This window comes from Ornithodoros turicata, chromosome 6, assembly GCF_037126465.1.
Source record: "Ornithodoros turicata isolate Travis chromosome 6, ASM3712646v1, whole genome shotgun sequence".
NCBI lineage: Eukaryota > Metazoa > Arthropoda > Arachnida > Ixodida > Argasidae > Ornithodoros > Ornithodoros turicata.
The window spans coordinates 35,089,024-35,105,109 of record NC_088206.1 but is presented as its reverse complement, the minus strand read 5'-3'; the positions used below and the strand labels follow the sequence as shown (position 1 = coordinate 35,105,109).

Below are 16,086 nucleotides of genomic sequence, written 5' to 3'. Positions count from 1 at the left end.
GCCCGAGTCCGTCGTACGACAGGGCGTCCCAGACGCTCACAGTGTGCCGGCCACTGGACAACACTCTGTGGACATACTGGGGCAGGTATCTAGCAAAGGTGGAGAAAGTATGACGCCGTGCATAATAAAATGAAAATGATTAGGGGTACTGAATAGGTATACCTGCAGTTCGGAGGCCGCCAGACTCGCCTGGACTGGCACCAACGCGTACTAAACGTGGCCTCGTCGCTGAAGATTACGCTGAACCATGCGGTTGTCGTCCCAGTCCATGTGGTCGAGGGCAAACTGGAGCCTGGCTTCTTCGTGGTCAGCCTTGAGGAGGGCCTTCTGTACAGCAACACCAGACTGAAAGGCCTTGAGGCGGCGCTGAACAGTTTTGGCCGACGCCCCTAAGCCCAGTTCCCTCTTGTTGTCCGTCGACGTGAAGAATGGCTCGACGGCACTTACGGCAACTATTTGCTGGTCCTCCTCCGTGGTGGTGGCCGGCGGTCTTCCACTTCTCGGGGCATCTTCCAGGCGACCCTCTTCGCGATGAGCGCGGACAATGCGATTAACCGACGAAAGGGAACACCCAAGACGGCTGGCAATCGCTCTTTGGGACAGTCCAGTCAGTGACAACGTGGCGACTTCGCGTCTTCGCTCGACGTTCAATCTTCTGCTCATCTTGACTGATAAGAGGAGCTGTAGCTTTCTTCCCTTTTATTTTACTCTACCTTGTCATACCGCAGTTAATTTGAATTCGGGAACGATCCACACAGAAACTTTGGGTAACATCTCCATGCGTGAAGATTTCTTCGTTCGTGAAGATGCATGAAGATGTTAAAACATAAAAAATTAAAACACTTGCCTCAGCTCGGGCTCTGTCTCGCCTCAGAATAATGGTACTGTGATGTTACACGTAAGGTTTGTCTGCGCAGTGTGGCGAGATGTTGCACGTGCCGCAGGGTAGGACTGCGGATAATTTGGACCACCTGGGGTTCTTTTGACGTGCGCCGGAAATCTCCGACACACGGTGCTGGAAGCAATGTTTGCCTTCCCCACATTGTTACCGCCCTCGGCCGGGATCGAACCCGCGATCTTGAGCTCAGCAAGCCAGCACGTCACCGCCTAAGGCCTCTCTAACTTCGCTCATTGCTAAGCAATTCATTTTGTAAGCACCTTGTTAAATCTTTCTTGATGAGGACGACGACGCCACCTCGTGCTTCACTCATTCTTCTCTAGCCCTTCCATTAAAGGTACTGTAAAGCAGTAGACAAGCATGATATGTCGGTGATGTGACTAGAGACTTTGTTGCTTCTAAATACCATATGCGGAACCCTACGACCGACAACGCGCTATAAATATTTTTAATTCGCCATGAAAGATGCGCCGTAGTGGAGCGGTGCGACGCCTGGTGTCAAGCAACCCCCTGTACAGCGGGCAACACTGAAAATTGGTATTACACACTATGACATCGGAACTTCGTTATTTTAGTAACCATATTATTAGTTTTCCTGTTTACCTATGCATTCTGAAACCCCTGTTAACAGTTTAACCTGTTGACCCCTGTTTTTGCGAAGTAACTCAGTGCTGGCCGCTGTTCGATGGGGGCTCTCCCTACTTCTCTGCTGCGCCTGCGCGCTCCTTTTGTTCGCGGCCTCTTTCGAACGAACAAACTCTCTTTGTGAACCTCTGTGAACAAACAAGTCCCGACGCTGTCTGGCTTCTTGAACGTCTGACACATTTTTTTCAACGGCTCAGCATTACATTTCAGTTCGCTTATCCGTTTATCCCACTGATCTCGATTGTAAAAGGCTGGATCGCGGATAGGGAGCGCGAGCGTGAAGAAACCGGCCGCCATCTTACGGTGCTCACAACAGTCGCCGCAGCGATCATGGCAACTTCTCGCAATTACGGTCGTACCAACCGTACTGGCAAGGTTACAGGGCCTAAATTTATACAGGTGAGTCACTCTTTATCGAGGAATAAATAGGCGTTCATTCTGTATATTTAGTTGACCATTATGAAGTGTTTTTTTGCCCAAAACGAGCACTGGATGCAGGTTGCTTGATCGCTCTTCCGACGTTCAATCGAGCACACTTGCATTTTACCCGGCGGCAAATACAGTTTGAGTGCATAATATGCTTGAAAGAACACGTTACACTACACAGGTAGTGTTGTCATCAATATATGTGCGAGCACTCGAGCGCTTTTTTGCATGCATTGCTAGCATGGTACACGGTGTTCTCTGCGGAAGCAAGTGCCACATTCATTTCTTTGAATTACCTTCGCGCACAAGTTCGGTATTACGTCATAATGAGACCACGATTGTCACCTTTTTTCATGTATTGGTATTGTTTTGTGCCTTGGTTTGATTTGTGACAAAGAATCCTACGTAACGGTGGTGTGGCGCGACTTGAATAACGCCTTTGTCTGAGCTGTATCGTCAGCTTGTTACGATAGTAATAATTTGTAGCGTGTCGTGCTATTTGAAGCAGTTTTTAAGGGTGGTCTCTCAATACAGGTTTCGTCATGAGGGCTACCCAGTGAATAATCTGTGTAGTGTGATACGGCTGGGTGTACAGGTAAGTATCACGTTCCTCATCCACTGGTTTCTACTTTACAGGAAGGAACAACCTCAGTGCACGCACTGTGGTTAGCCTCTCTCAGTTTTGCATATTTTCTTACATGTTCACATCAGAAACACACCTTACACTTTAGGCTCCTTCACCCAGCAATATAATAATTATAATTCTTTTTAGAAGAGTTCCCCATATTCTTTTTAGAATAGTTTTTCATCTTTTTAATTTTTAGAAGATACAGGGATTGTAAACCATGTTTTAAACTGATGTTTTAACATTTGTCCAATGCATTTATTAAACAACATATTCATTTTTAACTGGTTGCACCCAAACCAATGTTCTGATGTATTATTTCCTTTGTTGTCGATGCACCATAAAAATTGGAATAATCATCATCAATGCAGGTTACTTCACAGCTGCCTCGACATACTCAAGAAATGGGTGCAGAACCTGCGTAATGCCCACAAACGTTGATTACCACAGCACCTCCAAAAAGTATGTGTCACATGGAATTTTTAACATGGGATTCACAGTATATAATACCTTGTATTAACTGTTGTAGATCTAAGCCGTCTCTACAGTACACTCTCAGAAATTAAAACCGTGAGAACCGTGATAATTGTTTCAGTTAATAGGGCATGCACATATATGCTATAAGAAGAAAATTATTTCTTGAGAATGCACTTCTCTGGCTACTGGTGTTGTTTACATCTACTGTTGATCACATTCATTTATCACATATTATATTCTTATATATATTATTATATTAACACATATTTGATCACATTAAATTCAAAATTCATCATATATAAGAAAATACCAGGAGGGAAGTTGCTATTCATTGCTCATTCTAACCTAAAATTGAGTGCTACAAATTTAGAGAGAGTACCTGTCCATTGTCATTCCTAATATATATTGTCATTGTAGCAAGGTCATAAAACAATAAATGTAGTCTTTTGTGACCTCCCTGCACGTTCATTGTATCCTGAAACGCATAAGTGCAAGAAATAACTTGAATAAACTTGATGTTGTATAAACTTGATATAAAATGTTGAATAATATAATGTATGATATAAAATGTTGAATAAACTAGAACTTGTATATTCTCTTTACTCACCATCAGTGACCTTCTTTACAAAAGCATATCGTGTTAGATTTTTTTGGTTTACGTTTCACAGACGGTGTACACGAGGGCCAAAATGACAAAATCACAACTGTTTCAAGCTCCAAATCGTCCTGCTGCAATTATCCTGTTGCAGACCATACGTGTGTAGTGCAAGAAGGCCCTTGCACATCAAAATGTAAGATGGGAGTCACAGTTAATGCAAAGTGGTCCCTATGAGAGACTTCGATGCTGAACAAAATTGTGCAAACTGCGGAAGGTGCCATAGAAGATACTGAGAAAGCGTGTCTGGTCTCACAACGGTGCTACGGCGCTCTCTTTTAGATGACGATGATACTCATTGGAGTTTCAGATGTGCAGCTGCATTTTTTCGAACGTGCTCCACATAACAAGCATGACAAAGTCAGCACTGGATAGCAGGCCCCGTTCCTAAGCAGCTTTGCTCACGCTGCAGTTGTATTCAGCAAAAGCATGTGAGTACTCGAGAAGGACATTCAGTTTGGCACAACCGCGCCTGCAAATCAGAACAAATGAAGGAAGAAACAAACAAACATAGAAGGGCTGTACTTCAAAAAGAGGTAAATCTTGTGTCTCAAGGAGGTGTTACCACTTTCAAGTAACTTAATTGATTAAGCTTACATCACTACCTCATTAACTGTCCTAACGAGCGTGTTCTAATTGCGTAAAGCAATTAAATCACGCTCACAACGTATTTGGGCTGCTTCGGTGTGTCCATATTTGCGAGGCAAAGCACCGCAGTCGTTCACTAAAAGACACTTTCTGCGGCGGTGCTTGATATAAATCATACGAAACCGATACACGGCTAAAACAACGGCTGTGATTCTACAGAACGATCTCTTTCTGCCATATGCGAGTATATCCTTTCCCGGACCGTTCTTTATGGAACAATTTTGTCCAGAACGCAGCACGGGATATTACATACATGGTGGTTGTTAATCTCACATCGTTTCTTGTTGAAATATTGGCTGGGAAACGTACTGTAGTACAATCCCCAGCGCTGCACTGCTGTGACTGTCTAGTTTCGGAATGCAAAACATAACGTAATTAAGAATCGAACGGCAGGACACCTGTGAAATACTGTTAGGATACATCAGTATACTGGCACCTTACAAAATTGTGTGATGACAAGCAACGATCAACGCCTGCAGCGCTATAAATACTCACAATCTCCGTTGCCTCCCATTGTTTTCTATGGGCGCACACTGCGCTTTAGGGCTTCCCAACATGGCGGCCCGAAGGCACGCCTCTCCTCCACGAGCCCCTCTCCCATGCGCGATCCAGCCTTTATACATAGAGATCAGTGGTTTATCCTCAGATGTGGATCGTTGTGTGGATTGCAGGGGCGGATTTTATGGTGGATTGTGGTGGATTGTTATGTCGGGCCCAGTGTTATACGCATGCAATGTGGTTGCCGCCGTATGTGTCAGAAGTACGGATTCATTTCAAATACCTAGTACAGTGTTGCCCGTAATCTTTAATTGTAATTTTCTAATTAACTGCACCGTCGATTGGAATGGAACTTGCACAGTTTTTGTCCTGGTGGCTTGGACTATCGAATATCCACACTAAATGACATTTGATCGGTGCTGCTTTACAGTACCTTTAAACATTGTCACCTCTGTTCCCTCGTTGTACTGTCTTCTACAAAGTGGTGCCGTGACCAGGATACACCGAATATTCATTTGAACGTCTCTGAACGACTGTACCGACCTGACCAAGAAGACTGCAACGGACACTGACAGCAATCTGAACGAACCAAATGGAGCGGTTTCAACTGATCGATCAACACAGACATCTATGAGTGGAAGTGACGGCGTTAATGAAAGGTCTGGAACGACGAAGAACTGCAGAAGAACGTCATCACTTTCAAGACTTCAAAGAAAGTACGGATCGTCTACGAAACTTGAAAGTACGTAGTCTTGCCTTAGTCTTCAACAACTTGACAGTCAGATAGATGCAATGCTTACCGAAGAAGAATTTGAAGACGAATATACAAAGCAGATCGAAATGCAAATGAACATCTTAACGTCGCTTTTCTACGCCAACGAGTACTTAAAGAGAAGCAACGCTGAATTCATCACGACATCATCTACCACTTCAGTGCCGGACATCAACGATTCAACAAGTGGAATTCAGAAGATCGAGTTACCACCTCAGACTGCAACACGTGTCACTCAACAACAGAACGCTAAATATCTGGAGGCAGCGCACGACAGTACCGCATTCCCGATCGACGCACCTGTGACTGAACATTCAGGCATCGCTGCACTGATCACGACAAGGACAGATATTGTGTCAAGTGAAGTTTTGCAACCAAACGACTTTTCTCTCAACTTGCACCAAGCGGTCAGTTCCACACGATTCATGAAACAGTTGCTGAACGACATGACTTTCATACCCGATGCTCTTACCTCAACAGGAACTGAACAAAGCACGTCTCAACCGACTGACGACCTGAACCAAACTCATGTACAGCCAGCATATACAACTAATCGTGGGATCGTCGAACCGTTATTGAAAGAAGACGATATGGAAACAGAAGGATCGCATCAGACTGACAGCTCTTGTAAACAGCCCATGAAAGGAACAGGAAAGCATGGATCAGACTTCAAAAAGAACATGAACTCATTCTATCCACCGCCGCAGTGCCACGCAACGAATCTTGCTGACATGAAAAATGAGCGGCTTCTAACGCGCGAGACAGTGGTCATCAACGTTACGACTTCTTCAGAAAGTACCGGTATATCACCGACCGCAGATACAGGCTTGATGACAGCATACCAATACTACGTGAGGGACACCAGGTCTTGGCCGTGCTATGCTGCTAAAAGTACTACCAATTGGCCAGGGTCACTGGGCAGGAGAGCCATCGGAATACGACAGATCGTCTGCTCAAGGGAACTGCAAAACGTTTAATGAATATGAAGATGGCGGAACAATCTCAAGTCACGAGATCCGTGCAATGATTTTACGTGATATGATGTCATCTTTCTTTACACTCCCACGCCCCAATTGAAGACTTTGTCTTGAACCGAATGAGCATTGAAAGATGAACCTGCTTGGTGAAATCAAGCTTCATCTGCTTCTAGTTTATACAGGAGCTGAATCGGTCTCTGAATCACCTTTCCTCCTGCTATTTGATCTGGCAGGATCGTACACGGCCATCCGCGCTTGCCTTAGTCTTCTCGACGCGCCCCACCGGCCAAGACACGGCCACTTGCGCGCGCGTCGTCGCTTCTCCTCCGGCCTGCCGCCGTCCTTGGGAAACAAAAGGAGAGCTGTGACCACGACCTACTAGATTATAACGACCATGTCACAATCAGCAAACCCTATGAGGTGCCTGTCCGCACGATCCGCCAGGGGCGCTACTGACGCACCCTGGCAGACTGGCGCACGATTGGACGATGGAAATTTGAATTTTGAACTCGCAGAAGCGTATGTACGACAACCGTAGCAGACGACAGCGATAGCTCCTATGAAAACGCGTAGAATGATGATAATAATCAACCTCAGAATTAAACATCTGTGGAAGTCCACAGCTTGTACAGAAATACTAAGGTAAGCTGAAGTACAAAGTATTGTAGAAGTTGAGGAAGCAATAACAAGGACGATCAGAAGCGCCACCGCTGCCTTCCAAAAATGCGGCGCATGGGAGGGGTGCGCCTGACGTGGTCGTTATAATCTAGTAGGTCGTGGCTGTGACAGAAGAGTTTCCGCATTCCGACGCGGGGGCGCTGCCCATCGGTGACGGCGCAGTGAGCTGACGTGTTGTTGCAGGCCGCAGCAGGACATTTCGGAAGGGAATTTTGAAGTTGTCGGGTTAGCTGAGAGCTTAAAAGCTGGTGTAGGTGCGTAGTTGCGTGAACGAAGGGACGAGGCAGCATGCCGAAAAACTGTTCGGCGCCGCTGTGTCCGTCAACACAGAGGACAAGCGTCGGTGTGACCTACCACGAGCTCCCGTCAAACAAAACTGTTCGTGATGCCTGGCTTGCTGCATTATCACGGGAACAGAGTGGGTGCCAGCGTCTCGGTCTACAATTTGTTCCCTTCACTTTAAAGAAAGTGACTTCAAGACTGGCGTGAAGAAGCGCATCTTACTGCCGACGGCGGTTCCATCGGTGTTTCCGGCGTATCCCGCTCACAAGCAGCCGGTAGAGCCTGCAACGAAGCGAAGGACGCTCGTGCGCCAGGAACCACATGAGCGCAACGAAACCTCCACGGCGGTGTCGACAACCGACGTTAATGACGACTGGGCCTCCTGCGTTACTGTCGAATGGGACCCTATCCCTCCAGCTGCAAATACAGACGCTGGGACGCAGACAACGTTTGACATGCAGGGCTTCCTGAAAGACACAGACCGGACGCTACATCGCATGAAAGTGCAATTCAGCAGGCAGAACGAGAGACTGCGCGCGATGCAAGCTGAAAGAGATGATGCACTTCGAAAAGCAGCACTGTATGAAAGCGACAAGCGCATCCATGCGTTCATCGAACTGTTGGAATCTGAAGACGACAAAACTGCAATGTTCATTGTGCAACAAGTGGAAAACTTCGGCAAAAGGCAACCCGCTTGGAACGAAAAAATCATTCGCGAGTGTGTCCTTTGGAAGGCATGTTCACCGAAGGGTTACCAACTTGTGAAAGATCGAGAACTTCTGAAGCTACCATCGAGGTCCACGTTGCAGAAATTCGTTGGACCTGCATGCGGCGAAGCAGGGGTAACACCATTGATCATTCAGCGTCTGAAAGTAGAAATGGAAGACCTGAAGGGTGATCATGGTGTCTACTGCTCCTTGGTGCTTGACGAAATGTCTATCCAAGAGAGGGTCATCTATGACAAGCACCTGACAAGATCTTCGGTTTTGTTGAAGATGGGAAGGATGGACAGGAACCTCGGCAACCTCAAGTGGCGAACCGATTGCTTTGTTTTGTCCTCAGAGGACTCGCAAGATCCTATGTCATTCCGGTAGGCTATTTTTTCACAAAATGCCTGAAGCACGACCAGCTACTCCACATTGTATTAGATGTGATGAAGGCCGTTGAAGACACCGGATTTCGCATTGTTCGTGTTGTGGCCGATAACCACAAGACGAACGTTGCACTTTTCAAGCATCTGGCTGGCGGGGAACTCCATCACGTAACTGCACATCCACTGCGACAAGTTGATCCCCTGTTCCTGTCATTCGACCCAAATCATCTCATCAAGAACCTGCGAACCTGTCTCCTGGAAAGAGAAATGACAGATGGCAGAGAATTACTCCAGGGAGGCTTGTACCTACGTGAACTTCTTAAGCTGCAGAAGGATCTACTAATTAAGTCAGTTAGATGCCTCAGCAGAGCACATGTTGCTCCCACTAATCTGGAGAAGATGAAAGTGAAGAGAGCAGTAGCCGTGTTCTCACAACCTGTGATAACAGCCCTGGAGTTCCTGAAAAACAACCCACGTTCTCATGCCAAAGCACACTTGTTTAAGGATTGCGAGGCAACAGTTAGGTTCATGACAATCATCAACCGTTGGTATAAACTGCATGATATAGGACATCGACATGCACAAGAGTATGACAGAAAGCCTTTCACAAGCACTGAAGATGGAAGGTTGGTCTGGCTGGATGTCAGTTTCCAGCAGTACTTCAGCGACATGAAAGCGGCCTGTGCACATTCGCAGCGTCAGTTTCTCGCCCGGGAAACGTTCTCTGCAACCGTGATGACAACTCGATCGACCACAGCTGTCATCGAATACCTGCTGGAAGACTTAAAGTAAGTTCTAAAACACGTACACTGGGGATGCAGTGAAGCATAACGCACCACCATTGTTGCTCATGTTACAGGTTCGACTACGTCCTGACCTAAGCATTCAACAGTGACCCGATAGAATCACTGTTCAGCTGCTTTCGACAGTTCAACGGGGGCAACGATAAAGTGGATGCATGGTCTGCAGTTCTGACTGCAGAGAAACTTCTGAAGGTGGGGATACTGCAGGCCGCCAAGGAAGGAAATTCACCCGCCCACTATGAATGCCGCCTGCCCCTAACACCTGCTCGTCACGCTGGGACTGCTGCGGACAACATTGTTCTAAGTCAGGAAGCTGTCTCTCACCTTCAGGGACTTCAGTCTATTCCACTGTCATGTGAGCTCCCCGGAACTGTGGAATATGCATCATACGCTTACATGTGCGGGTATATTCTTCGTGTGTGTCAAAATAAGGTAAGGCTAAGAGATTTGTGACGTTACCCTTTGCATATGGCTCTAATTGGTGGTTGCCATGCAGGTTTCCTGTGACAATTGCAAAAGCATGCTTTCGGGCACAACACCGTCTCGGTGCGGCGTGTACGGGCTCATACACGGCCTCGACAATGGTGGCCTGATTTATCCGAGGCCCGAAAATGTGATGGTGTGCAAGATTATTTGTGACTTTGTGGTTGCCGTGCTGAAGGACTCACAAGTACGCAAACATGGAAGCCTGGGTCTCCTGCTTCTGAGCATGTTGCAAGAACCCCTTCAGAAATGTCCTGTGATGTGCTGCTCCGAACAAGCAAAATATGATGCCTCTCATAATTAGCAGCTCTGCAAAATGTTTCTCCACAAGCTCATCAGACCAGTCCTGTCGAATTGGTGCGGAAACCTGAATGAGAGTGTTCAGCGTGTTGTCAGGCTCCTGCACAAGCCTCTGTCAAGAAAGGTCTTAAGAATATAGATGAAATGCCCAGCATGATGTAATGTTAGCGTGTAGTGATGCGTTTGTCCCTGATTTGTAAATTCCCCAGGTTCTGTAAATAAAAAGAAAATAATAAAGTGAGTCAAACAAACAGAAAAACCGCATCATGTTTATGCGCGCGCAATAGCTCTTGGTGCTCCTCGTCGTCTGCTCGTCAGCGATGTGTGGCGCCCTTCGCGGCGCCAAAACGAAACTCCCCCGTCACAGGGAAAACTGCTCCGGCGGCAGGCCGGAGGAGAAGCGACGACGTGCGCAAGTGGCCGTGGCCAAGATAACAGAGACAAATTTCCCTTGCGGATGAGCACAATGTCCCCAGTTTTGACGTTGGACGATGATTGTGGCTTTCGTACGTTCGAAGATCTGAGATGCAGGATGTATTCTTTTGACCACTTGTTCCAAAATAAATCCGTCAACCGCTCCCGGTAATTCCAACGTCTCCTGAGCTGATCCGAAGTTGATCGCAACTCGTTGGGAGGTTCATTTAATGGAAGAGCCGTTTCCCAACAAGAAGGTGGGCTGGGGTGAGCGCGTAATTGTAATTTGGGTCCTCAGAAACAAAGGTTAAAGGCCGGGAGTTCAAAACGGCTTCCACTTCTCTAACCACGGTGATTTGCTCTTCGAATGTGAGTGTGGATGTGCCGAGTATCTTCCTCAAGCAAGTCTTGATGCTACGGACGAGCCGCTCCCAAAAGCCACCCCACCATGCGGCACGTTCCGCAATGAATTTCCATACGATGCGATGTGACGCAAGGAATCCGTGTACAGGTGAATCCTGCGATAGCTGTGCGAGAGAGAGATCGCGAGAGACACGCTTGAAAGTGCGAAAATTGTCCGAATAAACGGTTCCCGGCACACCTCGCCTCGATATGAACCGCTTGAAAGCTTTTAAGAAATCTTCGGCTGTCATAGAGTCGGTGAGCTCTAGATCTATAGCTCTGGTGACAGCACACGTGAAGATGAGGATATAACATTTCTTATTGGTCCGGGCCCCCTCTGAAGATGGCCTGTAATGCAAAGGTCCGGCAGATCCAAATGGCCAGGCAGCAGCAGACACTGGTGGAACTTCTCGACTCGCTGTGCAACAACGGCTACCGACGTCCCGAAGACCTCAAGTTGGACACCTATGACGGACACTCCCAAAGTGCGGAGACGTGGTTGAAGCTTTATGAACGAGTCTGCCAACGTAACGGGTGGACCCGTGATGCAGCTAAGATCGAGAACATGCGACCGTTCTTAACAGGCGTTGCAGGCAAATGGTACGACTTCTGCCTCCAAGGGAACGAAAACGACACGTGGCAGTCGTGGAGGGATAGCTACGCACAGGCTGTCCACGATAACTTAGTGGATACGTGGAACGACGCACTCGTCTACAAATATATGGGTGATTCGCTAACAGACTATTTCTTCGAGAAGCTACGACTCCTCCAACGTGCGGAGTGCAATTTGCCTGACAGGTCAGTGGTGGCACTGCATACCGCATGACATACGCCAGCTGGTTCAGATACGGGGACCAAAGGACCCCCAACAGTTGCTAAGCTGTCTGCAAGACGTGAGCGTCCAAACCAGTTTCCGTGCAACCCCTGCCTCCACAACGACACTGCAGGACAGGCGTGACCCGCCACCAGCGATTCCCTCACCACACCATCGTCGTTCACCCTTCCAGCGCACGGTCGCCGCTGCTGAGAATCATGATAACCAGGACCAAAAAAACCAATAAACAAGGGTTGTAGTTTCCCCCCACGGACCCCAAGCGAAACTGTCTTTTTCACCGGCAACAAACTATTGTATGTCGACCTCTTCCTTAACAAAGTAAGAACGAGAGCATTAGTTGACAGCGGATCCTCCGTAACCCTTGTGAATAGCCGTTTGATTCAGCCACGCAATGTCGAATCAGGAAGGGAAGTACAAGTGAGAGCGTTTGATGGCAGCAGCAAGTTTTTTCACCACTGGGCACGGGTGAGGCTATGCATTTCTGACGCAGAGATAGTAACGGACGCTTTGGTTATACAAGACGTCGGGTATGACCTCCTACTCTCCCGCCCTGACATGAAGAGATTGCGACTAAACATTTACTGGGACGATACCGTCTCCGTGGATAATGAGAGACCCACATGTATGGTCTCCACCCCAGTCCCAGCAATACGCACACAGGAGGACGTTGCTACCTATTTCCCAGAGATCCTCCCCGTTTCAGGGTACCCAGGAGCACTGCGCTTCAAGTACCTTTCCGGCTCGCCGATGAAGCAACGGTTCATCGCAAACCCTATAACATGAGCCGTGAAAAGAAAGTATGGCTGAAGACTGAGCTACAAGACATGCTAGCTGCTGATATCATTCGCCCATCAACGTCCACCTTTCCATCCCCTATCACCATAGCGCCCAAGGCAGACGGCTCCTTTCGCTTGTGCACCGATTACAGAATCGTCAACAGGCAAACTGAGATCTTTCCGTTCCCTATGCCTCGTATCGATGATATCATTAACGATACAGGTGGTAGCACAGTCTTCTCTACCCTCGACCTCTGCAAAGGCTTCTGGCAGGTGCCACTGACGGAAGAAACGAAGCGTTACACTGCCTTCGTTACCCCTTTCGACTTGTATGAATACAATAGACTTCCGTTTGGGTGGAAGAATTCGTCCGCGTGGTTTCAAAAATTGATGACGTCCGTACTCGAGCCTTACATCGGACACTTTGTTCATGTGTATATCGACGACATACTAGTGTATTCTCGATCGATGGATGAGCACAGCAGGCATCTCCAACAGGTACTCCAGCTACTACGAGAAGCGAACCTCACGATCAATCTAAAGAAGAGTGACTCCTTCAAGTCCAGTGTCGTTTTCCTGGGCAGGCTGTTCGACGGACAGACTAAGAGCACGAAACAAGAGTCCGTAGAAAAAATTCGTCGGCTACGAAAACCGACTGACACGCATTCGTTAAGAGTGTTCCTCGGCCTCGCCGGTCACTTCCGAGCATTTATAAAGGACTATGCCAAACGAATGCGTTGTCTGAACGTACTGCTGCAAAAGGGTACCACCTTTCTTTGGACAGTAGAGTGCGAGGCTGCCTACCAGGACATAGTAGAGACTATATCCTCGAACCCGGTGCTCTCTATTCCAGACTTTCGGCTGCCCTTTGAGCTCTGTACTGACGCATCCCATTATGGCACGGGGGCCGTGCTCTATCAACGGAACGTTTCCAAGGACCGAGCACAGCAGCTCAGCGTGGTAGGATACCATTCTTATCCCTTCAACGAAACAGAGCTAAACTATCCGACCACGGAGAAGGAGTTATTCGCAGTGGTTCAAGCCCTCCGCTACTTCCAGACGTTCTTAGAAGGGAGGAAGTTTTCCCTATTCACCGACCACCAACCGATCACCCATATTATCTCATCCGCAGACTTAAAAGGTCGACTTGCTAGGTGGGTCTGCGAGCTCCAACATTTCGAGATGGAGGTCTACTATAAGCCCGGCAGAACTCTACTTGATGCGGACGCGCTGTCCCGATTGGGAATGGAGCAGCACACCGTGGCAGCTCTTAACGACATGACCCTTTGGGAGGGCACAGAACAACTGAGGTTTGTTAATGGAAGATTTGAGGTTCCGCAGACACTACGGCAAAAAGTCCTTCGATTATACCACGACAGCCCCCATTCTGGAGGTCACGACGGCTTCTGTCGCACATACAAGAAAATCTCTAAGCGCTTTGTGTGGCCAAAGATGAAGCAGGACGTTGCGAAGTACGTACGATCATGTGACAGATGTCAGCGCTACAAAATCAAGTACCGTCAACGAGCTGACAGGATGACGTTACCAGAGCACTCCCGCGTGCCTTTCGAAGTTATTCACCTAGACTTCGCGGAACTCAAGAAGAAATCCGAGGGAATAAAAAGAACGCAGGCATTTCTTCTTGCGATCGACCAATGCACACGTACCGTAGCCACACGCCCTGGTGGTGAAGACGCTAATAGCGTTATTGCAATGTTAGAGCGCCGAATGTTTATGAACACAAAAGTCATTATCTGTGACAATGGAAGTGCCTTTACTAGCCGACGTCTTTCAACATGGGCTCAAGAAAGGGGAATCAAAATCAAGCTCACGGCGCCGTACCACAAAGGTCCGGCAGATCCAAATGGCCAGGCAGCAGCAGACACTGGTGGAACTTCTCGACTCGCTGTGCAACAACGGCTACCGACGTCCCGAAGACCTCAAGTTGGACACCTATGACGGACACTCCCAAAGTGCGGAGACGTGGTTGAAGCTTTATGAACGAGTCTGCCAACGTAACGGGTGGACCCGTGATGCAGCTAAGATCGAGAACATGCGACCGTTCTTAACAGGCGTTGCAGGCCTGCAACAAACGGCCTGGCCGAACGCGCCATCCGCGACATTAAACTGTTCATCGGCCTCTACCCCGACTTCCCGGGTGGATGGCGTCTGTGCCTCGAGGCGGCCACACGCCACCGCAACCGTTCCCACAACACGGGAATCGGCTGCTCCCCGCATTATGCTTCCACTAACAAACCACCAGTTCTGGAGGCTGACAAGGAGCTCGGAATAGCTGACGCACTTCAGTTGAAAGAAGCAAGGAACACATCCGTGCAAGAAGCGAAGTACAGGAGACGGATGAAGCACTACTTCGACCGTCGCCACAGTGCCAGTGTCCCTGACATTCAAATAGGTGACCTTGTGTTTGTGCGCACTGGACTTCCCGGACCACAATCAGTCTTACATGGTCCTGTTCCTGTTGTCCAGACAGCCCATAAGCAGGGCATACTTAAAACGATTGGGTACACACACACACCAACGGACAGTTTAGACTTGCCACTATTGCCAATGTGTTTAGATACCATCCCAGGAGGGATGAACCCGTGACCCCCCGGCCCATGTAGCCAGCCGGGAGAAACGAGGAAGAAGAGGAGTAGGTAGAAGAGAATAAAGGAGAAGGTTCTGAGACAAGAACTGTTACAAATCTGTTCCTGTAACCTCGAATGGTGGAGCTGGGGATATTCGATCTCGTGGTAAAGGAGCAGTAATTTCTGTACAGACCCGTGCTTTGGCTCGGCGACAAACTCTGCGCTGATGCAAAACACTCTTGACCACCTGACGCCCTCGAATAACCCAGTACTCCTCTCGTAAGTCTGCCAAGGTATCCTGAACGCCAGCGTGTAGCAACCGTACATGCGCACGCATAACAAGTATCTTCGTAACTGGATGGTCTGGTGGCATAACAACAGGGTGTTTTATCGAGTCCCGAAAAGTGCCATACTGTAAGCGACCCTGCATGCGAAGAATTCCTTCATCATCGTGAAACAGGGGGGTGTTCTGAATGGACTTGTGAGCTGTCGGATGCGGGCCAATAGACTGCCGTTGTACAACCGCTATCCAATAGCGTTCCGCTGCCCTCATCTCACCTGAAGCCGGCATTCCTGTGGTCTTCTGCAAGACGTTCCTGCTGTTGTGCACAAACCGCTTCACCCATGCGGTTACCCTGAGCAGCCGCGAAAACAAGCTGAAATTGCTGACCTGCAGTGTGGAAGCTTCGCTGGTAGACAAAGCGGAGAGAACATGCGGTGGTGTCCTCTCTAAGCAGACCTCTTGCGATAACGTTTCTGTACCTTGCCATTCTGGATGCCAAGAGTCTCAATTGCAATGCCGCGTGACTGA

The 16,086-nt window shown here is 48.3% G+C and overlaps 2 protein-coding genes across 2 annotated transcripts; one reads left to right on the top strand and one right to left on the bottom strand.

Moving 5' to 3' along the window:
• Positions 1-210: 210 nt before the first annotated feature.
• LOC135398481 (uncharacterized) lies at positions 211-663 on the bottom strand. Its single transcript, XM_064629883.1, has one exon. It carries the CDS (start codon positions 661-663, stop codon positions 211-213), a length of 453 nt encoding a protein of 150 aa, XP_064485953.1.
• A 6,761-nt stretch (positions 664-7,424) lies between these two features.
• LOC135397845 (uncharacterized) lies at positions 7,425-10,513 on the top strand. The gene is made up of 3 exons (XM_064629383.1): positions 7,425-9,462; positions 9,534-9,909; positions 9,974-10,513. The coding sequence occupies exons 1-2, from the start codon at positions 8,735-8,737 to the stop codon at positions 9,553-9,555; spliced, it is 750 nt and encodes a 249-aa protein (XP_064485453.1). The 5' UTR covers positions 7,425-8,734; the 3' UTR covers positions 9,556-9,909; positions 9,974-10,513.
• The last annotated feature ends 5,573 nt before the right edge of the window (positions 10,514-16,086 follow it).

What these genes read in the sequence shown, in the direction of transcription:
- LOC135398481 (XM_064629883.1), bottom strand. Translation starts at nt 663, where the DNA reads ATGAGCAGAAGATTGAACGTCGAGCGAAGACGCGAAGTCGCCACGTTG.
- LOC135397845 (XM_064629383.1), top strand. Translation starts at nt 8,735, where the DNA reads ATGAAGGCCGTTGAAGACACCGGATTTCGCATTGTTCGTGTTGTGGCC. An exon ending in TACCTGCTGGAAGACTTAAA is followed by an intron (nt 9,463 to 9,533) that starts GTAAGTTCTAAA and finishes CTCATGTTACAG; the next exon opens with GTTCGACTACGTCCTGACCT.